Here is an 11,619-nt window from a genome sequence, read left to right as displayed (position 1 = left end):
TTAAAAAAGTTAGTTTTGAAGTTGAATTTGACTATAATCTATGTATCCATATTTATAATCTATCATGAAGGGTGTTGTGTGTTGAATATCTGTGGTAGTGAAATACTGCAGCACTTGGGTAAATGAACTGAGGGAAAGGTAAAATGAAAGGCAATTCCTCTGTGTGATATGTAATCAGGAAAGATTGCATATACCCTGTTACACCAGTTATCCCTTTTCTAGAAAGTCAAAGATACTGCACAACTTTGGAAAAGGTGACTTGGCAGTAGCAATACACTGGTGATAGATAGTAGCAGTGAGATTTTAGATGGAAGCCATCAAGGACTCTTCATGTGGTCACTCCAGCTGGTGCAATTGAAGTTCTCACAGGCTTTGTTTCTCTAAAGGCAAGAGCTCCATCCACTGCTCAACAAATGGACTCTATTGTTGAAAAGGGAGATTCAAATTATCTACCTCATCAACCATGGCATGCTCTAAAAGGAGTCGTAGTTTTTCCTGCTGCTGATTATTCAGGATTTTCATCCTAATGTTGTTTTTTGTATTACCCTAGTATTTATTTGCTCAAAGATATTTATTTAAAACTCTTCAGATAAATTTGTATGGCCTGCATGAGATGGTGACTTTTATATCTAAAACATTGAAACTGTAATTGTATTTGTTTTTAACAGGAAGGTTTGACTGTTTATTTTTGTGAGTGACAGGTGTGTGTATGTGAAATTACTCTTCAGAGTAATTTTTCTTGTGAAAATGTTATAAATGGTTACGTAGGGCTGGATTAACCTAATGGTCTCAGTAAAATTGAAACCCATATTTCTGAATTAATTGAAAGTTAAAAAGCATGGTGTGCCCATACATCTCTTTTGTGAACTTCTAAGTTGGTACTTGCAGTTTCTGTGAACAGATGCTGCCACGAACTCCGTTTAAAACCAGAATGTTGATATATTTCAGTTGCTGTATTGTTGTCTCACAGTGTGAATCAATTCAACGTGAAGCAAATTAATGAATATTTTAGTAGTAGCATGGCTTCTTATGCAGTTATCTGAATGTTCATTGTTGAACAAACTCAGCAGCTGGGTAAGTATAAACACCAGATGGCACTATTTGATTATTTTACAACCTATGCCGGACCAATTTATATATCTGTTTTGGCCTGAAAAGCCAGGGGAAGGAACGGGGTGGGGGTGAGTGGGAAGAAAAAATGACAACAACAAAAAAATATTATAATTGTCTCCAAGTGGGAGCTGGAATCAGGACAGCCTACTGAAGTGTTTCTTCATCCTCCATGATGACAGGAAATCCAAAAATAAATTGTAAATATTTGGTCAACTGATTAGCTTTGGAGAGGTTAAATGTAGATAAATGTTTCTCTTTACACTGCATATGACTCTTCTGATAGTTCTTGTTAGCATGTTGAAGAGGTTATTTATGAGTTACCACTCTTGATCCATGTGGTTATCCTGGTCTTAACCATGTGGCCATGATTAATTTCATTCATATTCATTAAAATAACATAAATATTTTCTGAAAGCCTTTGTATTAATGCTTGTGTGCTTTTATTTTTCATATTTTTTTTACGCTTGTTTGGTTGGTTTTCTTCAAGTAGCCGCCTGTATTTGAAAACCATCTGTATTAAAATTGCTAAGAGTTTTGTATTTTTAAAATGCATGTTAGTTCCTGGTTTCAAGAGATTGCCTTTTCATCAGTGATCATGGTCATAGGAAGCCTTTTCAACAGAGAAATTTGTAAGCAGCTGAAGCTGAGAATAGATGATGCATTGCTTTCTTGATATGTTGAGATTTGGCGGAAGGTGGCTTTCTTCCTTAAACTGCTCCTTCATGTATAGCTGTATAGGCAGAAAATTGGTCTATTACCTGCTGAAGGTTTTGCCTGGAATGATTGCTATAGTCACGTGTGTACAGGAGTCCTTGCCCTTTTTCTCTAGTAATCTTAATGCCTGTTTTTCAATCTCTATATGCAAGATAACTGCAGCCAAGAATAGGAATCCTGTTGGTTAACTAAGATCATAGGTTCCCTTGTTGCTAACAGCTGCAATGAAACATGAAGAGCTGTAAGGTTCTTGCCTAGCAGTACTTATCACAGAAGAGATCGATGGGTCTCCGCTGGCCTTTAGTTAACCGCATATTCCATGAGGAATGGAATGATGGAACTTCCTGGGCAGAAGAGGCTTTTCCTGAGTCTACTGAAATATGTGCTGAGGGCTCCTGTGAATAATGGAAGTTCCCTTCAAATTTTGATCTGGACACTTCTGGGTTTTCCAGCTGGGAAAATTATGTCAGCTACTCTGCAGATTTCTGGAAACAGTGGATTTCCTGAGGAAAGGAAGGTTCACATGTTGAGGAAAATCTGACAGATTTTGTCAAGGTATGCATTTCCTCAGATGCAAAACTACCCTCTGAAACCTATGATCCACAAACTGCTTTTGCCACAAGTGGGACTTCGTTTGGATATGAGTTCATAGAATACCTTTGACATAGTACAGAGGACACACATGAAGCATTATCTGTGCATTCTTGCAATTTTCACTCTTGGCTTTCTGCTACAGATCTTTTACTAAACATAAATTGATTTGGACTTCTAAGGCAGCAATTAGCAACTTTGTCTGTGAGCTAGTACATTTTGAATGGTTTCTGATCAAGCAGAGCTCTGGACTGTTTCCATCAAATACATGCAGTCTTACAGATATCTCTGCAGTATTTATGGGTGTCTATGTGTCAAAGTTAATATCATCAGACTAGATTTCATTGGCCAGTGAGCAACAGTCAGTTTCATACATTGATCTTATCATTTTTTCATGTCTGCAGTTTGTTATTGCTTGGTCTACCTAATGCTAGTTGTAATTTAATTTCCAGATGGTCATTGGTGAGTTATTCTGATGTCCCTTCAAGAACCATTGATGGGTACTAATAAGGTGCCTTTGGTAAGCTCCTTTCTTAAATTGTTATTCTTTCTGTGAGAGTTCAGCAACAGTTTCATTGCACAACACGATGTCGGTCCAACTAAGCCAGTGTTCTCCAGCTAAGCGTTCTTCCCTATAAAGTTATATATGAGCATATTCTCAGGAGAATCTTGCCCAGCCCTGTGGCTTCTATTCTATATTCCATACCTCTTTATGAATGTAGAAGAATTCAAAGTGGAGTTGGCAAGTGCTAAATATTCAGCAAATAAATACCATATTAATGCGATACATTACACACAAAAAAATACTTTGAGAAAGCGTCAAAGCAACAGAATGTTAGGAAGGCCTGATTTTTCCCTGTCAAAGTGCATCCTACTTAACACGCTGCAGATTTCAAGATTTATGAGAGGTACAAAATTCAGAATTTGAAATTCAGAATTGAACTCTGAAATTGAAATATTCTGCTGTCATTTCAAATAAAATTAAGAAAAGGAGAGCTCTGTAAGGGTTGTTCTAAATCCAAAACCAGTTTTGATCATGTGTGCCTTGCTTTATTACTGATTGGTAAACCTGAGTATAAGAATGCTATAGCCAGTACTTTCTTTCGCAAACAAAATAGGGGTGTTGGGTTCAGACTCTGAACTTAAAAATGTACCTTTTATCTTATTTCTCCTCTTGTTACTTTTGGATCATTTAAAGTGCTTTCTCTATAGGGTTTAAATAAATTTCTATTAGTTTTAAACCCACGTATGAGAAATGATAAGGAACCTGTAGCAATAAAAGGACCTGAAGTTTTTTGAAATCAGTAAATTGCAGTGTACTGTTTTACTTCAATTTTTGCGTGTATCTTATGAAAAATATTAAGGAAACTTCACATATATTTCCTTTGAAAAGCTGCAGCAAAGATATTTTAAGAGGAAAAATGAATGCATGAATTGAAAATAGTTGGTGCAACTGTTCTTGTTAATTAATCCATGCACTTGGAAGGCAATTACACTGAGCTTTGACAGCATTGCCAACCTACTGCACTGCGCCTTGTGCCAAAAGCTATTGTTGTTTTATTGACCACGTTCACCATTACATATGCATATGAAAAAACAGAGGCATTTTCATTGGGATTATCCTAATAGCATTAAGAGATTATTTTTTAAATTTCCTTGGAAGGAAATTCACTTAAATGAGATTACTTATTACTTGACTGGTTTCCTATCATGCTGCTATGTTTAGGTAAGTGGAGACCATTAGAGTATGAAGTTTTTTTAAAAAACTGATTTTATACATTAATGATTTCAAATAAAAGACAAGTACTATATTTCTGCATAGCTTCTATTGAGAGAGTTAAGTCGATGTTCTGGTTAGGAGAGATAACACTTTTTGTCCCTCTTGGTGGCCCCCCTAGTGTCACCATTAGTTGCTAATTACTTGCAAACAAATAAACAATTAACTCCTCGTGCCTCTTGGTGGGAGAGTTTTCATTGACATGCTAAAACTTTCTAATAAAAGATTTTAATTAGTGACGTTTCAAATCCAGCCCCCTTGTCAACATGGTTATAAGGAGGACTTGCAGAGAAATGCAAGTACAGTGTAGGTGGTATGCTGGCTGAAGGTGAAAGCATGGCAAGTACATCCTTGTGTCCTGCTAATACATCAGTATCTCAGAATCTTCAAAAAGTGTCTGGTTTTGTGGAAAAGAAAGCTGCACAGTGTTCATTTTCCATTGAAAGTATTTTGGGATTGGAACAGAAAAAAGATGTCATTTCAGCTATGAAGCCTCACAGACCGTGGATGGATACATGCACCAACCTGAGTAAGTAAGCAGTCAGTTTTCTAACATCTTAAGCTTTTACTCCTTTACAAATGTATATATAGTTGTATTTCTAATCAAAACCAGCAATTGTTTTTGTTTTTTTCTAGTTTTACATGAAGACAGCAATCCTCATATGCAAATCCCTGTTATTTCCTGTGAAAACTCATTATTCCATGTTAACAGTACTGCAATGCAAGAGGAGAAAGTTTTGAAGTGTGAAAAGTATTTTTCAGTGAGTGAAAGGCTGTCTTTCAAACGAGAATTGAGCTGGTACAGGAGTAGAAGACCAAGAACTGCTTTCACTAGAAACCAGGTAGGGATTTGGTTGGCTTTTAAATAAATCAGTATAATTGATGGCTGAAGCCTGCAAGAGCTAGCTTTCAGGCTAAATTAAGTGCTATTTAAATCTGCATAAAGAAATGTAGAAATGCACGATTAGAATAGTCCAAGCAGATAGAGGTCTCCTATTGAAAAAACTAAAGTGTGGTTTTATTTATTTATTTATTTTTCTTCCCTCCTGCAAAGATAGCAATAAAAATTCAACAAGTGTGTTTCAATCTCCTCAGATTGACGTTTTGGAAAATGTTTTTAAGATGAACTCCTACCCTGGCATTGACATTAGGGAAGAATTAGCTCGCAAGTTAAATTTAGATGAAGACAGGATTCAGGTAATAAAGTTTTTGGATGTTTTTATAATTCTGTTTGTATTTACTCTTTGGTGATATAAATAGATGGACAGTAGCTATACTTATTAATGAATAATCACAATTTAAAATAATAAAAATTTATTCATGTATGTGTTGTTAGGTAAAATGAAAGCCACTGAATTCCTTCCCAAGTTATAAGTCTTCTTCCATAGAGTTGATCTGACATTCCTCACTGATGACAGTGATGATTCTTTTTTTTTTTTTTTTTCACATCAAATTATCACATGAGGAACTGGGTCATTTGCTTCCAGATTTTAAAATCATGTTTATATCATGCTTTTCACTGTGTCTAAAAAACAAAGTTGCAACCAATATTGAAGTAATTTGTATGAATGTATAAGTATTTGGTGAGATTATCAATAGAGCATGAAAGCATTCAGCATTGAACATAGGCCATTAAACTTTTTTAAAACAATGTTTGAGCCCACGTCTTTGAGAAGTACTATCTACTCAGGATTTTCAATTTCGCATTTCCAACTAATCAAATGTGATAAGCATATGATATATTTCATCAGATTTTGGACCAGGCCTTGATACTTAGCTTTTGATGCTAGTCTGATTGGGGTTGCTGTTAAGCTTTATGCCACAATTAATTCAGTGCCTCAAGAAGTAACACCTTAACTTTCTGCTGACTTTGATTTCTAGATACTCCGAATATTCCAGCGCCTGACTTGGTGTCACTGAAACTGATACTTGTGATAATTTCAGTGAGGCTGGTCCTGATTTTCCAGAAAAGCTGAGAAAAGCTATATTGTTCTCTAGTCTGTGGTGTTACTAAAATTATCGCAAGCAGTTATATACTATCATCTGCAGGTTTTAAATTTGTATTGAACTTCCAAGCTTCTGGCATTTAACAGAATACTCTAGAAGTACTTTTTTTTTTTTTTTTGTCTTTTTGATTTTTTTTTTATCCTGTGTGCAATGCAGTATTTCTGAAAAGGATGCTTTTTAAATTTCAATTTCAGATCTGGTTCCAGAACCGTCGTGCAAAGCTGAAAAGATCACACCGAGAATCTAAATTTTTAATGGTCAAAAACACTTTCACCTCTAATCTGCTAGACTAAGAAGAATGGTTTGCCATAAGCTACCACAACAGAACATGAAGAACATGAGTTTTTCATAATTTGTATTAATAATGATATTAATTTTATTATTTTATTCCTACATTTGAAAGAATATCATGATTTTAATTCAGATATTCTGTAGATACTTCAAGTATTATAATCTACTTTTTGTGGGGAAAGTAAACTTTTCCCATATATTTTAATACAGATTTTCAGAAAAGGTATTTTTGAAGTTAAAGAAGATTCTACTCAATGTACAATATTTTCAGCTGCTATGTATTACTACACCTTAATTCAAAACAGCATAACTTCATACTTTTTAAAAAAGATTAAAGTCTAGAATACATGATATACAAGAGATTGTTCATTACATTGGCATGTAAATAGTATATAAAATGTGTGCTTTCATTTCCTTAAAATTGTTCTTTATGTACACTGTCCCATCTCAAGGGGAAGGACTAATATTTAAGTGATCATTTTCAGTTTCAGCAATTGCTTAGTTAAGAGCATTAGAAGTAATCTTTTCTTACCTCACATTTTAAGTCATTTATACTTAGGGTGATATTTGCCTATTTAATATTGCAATTTAGGTATCTCTTGGTAATGTTTCTGTTATGGAAGTTGCCCTCAATATCTTTTAAGGAGAGAAAATGAGAACTACTTTATAATGAGACAGGATCAAATGAGTTGGAATGAGACCAGATATCCACGTCACTTCCATTAGTTATATGATGTTTGAATATTTTTATTGAAGTGTGTATGAAAGTATCCTAATATTCAATAGTCAGCCTGAAGTCAACATGCCTTACATGAAGCAACAATCTTCTGGCTCTGATACCTATGCAAGTATGGCTTTACACTGCTCTTTGTTCCTTGCTTGAAGTGCTCATCTCCTTCAATGAGAACTCAGCCCATGTTACTTGAGATGTGTCGTGAATGGTTGCAGATGCACAGAAACTGGTATTGTCAAGTTTTGTTCAGTAGAAGAACTAATCTTTAGCTGGTGTTTCAATCCATAGCAACCAGGAAATCCTAAAATTAACAGCTTAAACAGAAGACTCTGCTGGCTGGATTTTCCCACTGGATTTGCCTGAAAGTTAAAATTTGTTTTGAACCAAAACTACATTTATAATAGTTAAGATATTCAAATGAATAATTTTATTTTATGCCAAGAAATTCTTTTTTTTTAGTCATAAAAGACTGAAAAAAAACCCTCAAGATCTCAAGGCAGTATTCTGGAAAGTAGGGAACTGAAATTACATGAGTGCTTATGCCATGATTGCATCCTTTTTATCAATAATTCTGAGTACTGATCTTAGGTGGACTGTACTGCCTTGAAGAAATGTCTAGCCACTGAGCTTTTTGGTGTTTTGCTGCTGGTTGCCATATTTCCTTTGGAAAAAAGCTTTGCTTTGTATAAAAGACTGAAGATACTTGCTGGAGGAAGGTTCAGAGCACACCTCTCCAGTGTACATACAGCTGATTCACTTTCATTCTCTGACACTCAGTTTCTATGGAGTTATATTAAAGAGGACATGCAAGTCATTAATAAAATAGGTTGGTTGTAAATTGTGAAAAACTAATTGTATAAATTCTTCCAGTGTTCTGAAAGAATTCCATAGTACAAACTTAAAGTGTTCTTAACTAGTACTTGTTCAATGATTTTTTTTTTTTTTCTTCTGGAATCCGGTTCTGAATGTAGTTTAGTCTCTAGAGATAGGCTTTTCAATTTTAATGCCTATTTGTACTACTTCCAGACAGTTCTTAAATCTTACACCTCTTCTAAAATATGCTCTCTTTCAGTTAAAAAGTTTTCAAAAGTAGAATGCTTGTATTTTATGCCTCACTTATAATAACAGATGATTTAGTGCATCTTGGCTAACTGACTGCTATTTATTTGGAAATGAAGTTTAAGGTTTTACCAGATACTTCATCCCATTATGTCGTGAACAGAAGAATTGCTGTTTCTTTCTCAGTTGCTTGTGTTCATAGTATCTGCTGTCCTATAGAATAAAAGGTAAAACTAATTAAGCTTGGGGAGGAAAGGGTTTGATTGGGGGAGGAGGAATCATCTAAACTCATATTAGCAAAAAAAAAACAACAGAAGAGATGATCACACTTCAGTTCTTAGCTTATTTCAGGGAAGAAGTGTTGAGCATATAAAGAGAAAACAATATATATATTTTTTCCTTCTCTCTGCGGGGCACTTCAATAAATGTGTTAGTTTATGAAGCTTCATTAATGCTATTTGCCTTTTTCCATCAGTAACTTCACGGTTTTATTACCTTTATTACAGTAACCATAAAATGTCAAGTTATTTAACCCTACTTCTAACAAAATATATTTTAGTGTGAAAATATAAGAAAATATCAAAGTTTTAACCAATATTCAAATGCTAATTATTCATACTTAGAGCATTGGATTTCCGAAGTAATGTTACATACTGCTGCCTGTATTTCTATTGTATCTCTGCATACAAAAATACTTACAGGACCACTCACCAAAAAAATAATAAAAAAAAAAATCATGGAGCCAAATGCATTAGTTTGGAGAAATGAGAAGCTGAATTCAGACATCTACCTCACCTGAGGTAAGGACAGTATTGCATGAGTTCTATTTTGTTTTTCTTTTCACCTGAAAACACATATTGCCTGTGGCTTAATCTTAGTGCTGGTAATTTGAAACTATTGTCTACTCTGCTGCTGGAAACGAGGTTTCCAGCAGTAACAGATTAGTCTAATCTGTCCAGATTGTTTCCTAAGAACCTTCTCTATTATCTGGCAAATACCTAAATGCACCTAATGTCTCTCATAATGGAACTTGTCTCAAGTGACGGAAGTCTGACAAAGCAATTTAAGAGAAGGACCAGAATAATAGCAGAATAATAATGGCATGAGGCCTAATATCCAGCTCCTAATTAGTAAATGTTACTGGTTGGATGATTCATGTATAAGGTGCCAGTGGTGTTGCACATATTGCTGAGGGGCAAAGACTGTACTAAGAAAATTGCAGTGTTTGCTCTGTCTTGCCATAGTTTGTTCTTCCCAAATTAAAGGTACTAGCAATTTGTTAGAAGGAGAAGCTCTAACAAGACATTTAAAAATTCTTTGACCAACATGGGTTTAAATGGTGGTTATGCTTTTCTCTTGTTGTTCCTGGTATGCAGCTGTCTTGGCTAGCTTGATAATATATTTAACATGCTATGTTGTGCGCTTAGGCACAGGCAGCCCGAGTAATGCTAGTGAGTGAGAGCATGTCAGAGGAAGCCACCACACAGACTGAAGTTTAGTTTTATATACTTAATCTTGCAGTGTTTCTGCTTATCTGCTATTATGTAGAATTGTGATTAAAAACAAACAAACAAAAAAAAAAACCCACAGTTGTCTTGGTTCTTAATCTAATTTCAGCTGTTGGGTGACTGTGCCCAGTCACAAGTGCCTCCTAGTCATGTTGCATTACATTGGCTCTAGTGCTCATTTGATCCTGCACTATATTGACTGAATTTACTAGGCTGGTGAAAATGTGTTTCATCAGAAAAGTTGGAATAGGTCAGACTTCCCTGTTTTTGATACTTGCAAACTGTTATGTTAGCATGGATCAACAGCTACAACATAGGCAGGTATGGGTCGATGATCAGCTTCTGGCATTACCTGTTTCCAGCATTACCCGTGTATTGTTATCACATCAGGTTTGGGAATTTGCCATTTTTAAATTGTATATATAAGTATGTGTTTCAAACTCGCCACCTTATTGGGTGACCTTTAAAAAGAAAAAGTAGCCTGTAACCTTGCAGCAGCTTAGATATTGTATCTTATTTTCCTCTAATCCTTCTTCTCTCTTCTAAGAGTGATTTTTATTTTATCAGTCTATGCAATTTTATTGCTTCTCAGGCAATAACTACCTGTTTGCAATTACTAGATTCTAGGGCAGGCCTGTATCTATGTATCACCAATTTATGTTTTATATATTAGATGAAAATGCATATGTATATTTCACTGGTAGAGTTCCCAATCATTCTTCATATTTAGAATTGTATTGTATCAATCTCAGTAATGCTCCAAAACATGTTGGGATGCAATTTATATGAATAATACTAAAGTAAGGAAATTAAGACCATAGTAAATCATATATTCTGCACTAGAAAAAGCAGGCTATGCATCAGCTGCATTTTAAGTTATTTGCTTTTTAGGTTAAATCAGACTTAAATTTATAGACAGATAATCTGTATTTAAAACGAAAATGCAGTGTCACTTATGCCCTCTTGTGGCTAGATTTTAAGTTTACAGTCCATCTTCATAAATGTGTTTTGTTAGTCTGAGCAAAACGTACAGTCAAGGCAGAGTGTAGGGAGGCAAGATATCAGCAAATGTCTGCCTATTTTAATGGCAGCACAAACCTTGTGAATAACTTGCTATTGTACATGTATCTGCATGCTTGTCATTGGGCCTCATTTGATTTCAAAAGTTCTAAATGTGCAGTAATTTACTTTGAACTCTGTGGAAATTCATACATACTCAGTATTTTTAATAATGGGATCACGTATTAATAGTGAACTATTAACTTAAGAATTCAGGAGTTCAGGTTTGGTTAGTCAACTTTCTTAAATTTTGTCTTTAAATTAGTTGAGGCAGCACGATTTAAAGACTGCCCAACACAGCCAAATTGTAGTAGCAGAATCTTTCTAAATTCAGCAAAGCATTCAATAAAGCAACAAGGCATTAAGAAAGAAAGACTCCTATAGTATAAAACAAGTATGGCTTCTACTACAATATCTGCTCATGTAATTTCTCTGTTATTACAAATACAATGTTGACAGTGCCAATGTTTGATATGTAGAAATTCTTATTCCCACCAGCAATTTCATTTATCACTGTTTTACCACATTAGAAGAATAGAAATTACTTTGTGCTGCTTAAATGCTGCTTTTATTACCAGTTTCCTTATATTTCAAAATGTTTAGCCAGTTTAAAACATTTCAAAATGTTTTATTTTTTTCACATCATTCCACATCATTTTTTTTTCTTGATTAGAATATTTACAAGTTACTAGCTATAAGGCTTATAGTGAAATGCACTTCACTCACTTCAGGGGTGGAATGTATCGCCTTGTGCATTACAGGTTGTG

At 34.7% G+C, this 11,619-nt stretch overlaps 1 protein-coding gene across 1 annotated transcript; it reads left to right on the top strand.

Moving 5' to 3' along the window:
- Positions 1-4,476: 4,476 nt before the first annotated feature.
- HESX1 (HESX homeobox 1) lies at positions 4,477-6,610 on the top strand. The gene is made up of 4 exons (XM_010217016.2): positions 4,477-4,724; positions 4,832-5,037; positions 5,291-5,392; positions 6,397-6,610. The coding sequence occupies exons 1-4, from the start codon at positions 4,511-4,513 to the stop codon at positions 6,493-6,495; spliced, it is 621 nt and encodes a 206-aa protein (XP_010215318.1). The 5' UTR covers positions 4,477-4,510; the 3' UTR covers positions 6,496-6,610.
- Positions 6,611-11,619: the final 5,009 nt, after the last annotated feature.

Source organism: Tinamus guttatus, unplaced genomic scaffold (assembly GCF_059628265.1).
Source record: "Tinamus guttatus ecotype Peru unplaced genomic scaffold, ASM5962826v1 Tinamus_guttatus_pri_ptg000451l, whole genome shotgun sequence".
Taxonomy (NCBI): domain Eukaryota; kingdom Metazoa; phylum Chordata; class Aves; order Tinamiformes; family Tinamidae; genus Tinamus; species Tinamus guttatus.
The sequence above is the reverse complement of the archived record's forward strand: the minus strand, read 5'-3'. Positions and strand labels throughout refer to the sequence as shown.

Bases quoted from the DNA above. Each gene is read 5' to 3' on its own strand.
- HESX1 (XM_010217016.2), top strand. From the start codon at position 4,511: ATGCTGGCTGAAGGTGAAAGCATGGCAAGTACATCCTTGTGTCCTGCT. The intron at 4,725-4,831 runs GTAAGTAAGCAG...GTTTTTTTCTAG, and splicing joins GGATACATGCACCAACCTGA to TTTTACATGAAGACAGCAAT. The intron at 5,038-5,290 runs GTAGGGATTTGG...CAATCTCCTCAG, and splicing joins CTGCTTTCACTAGAAACCAG to ATTGACGTTTTGGAAAATGT.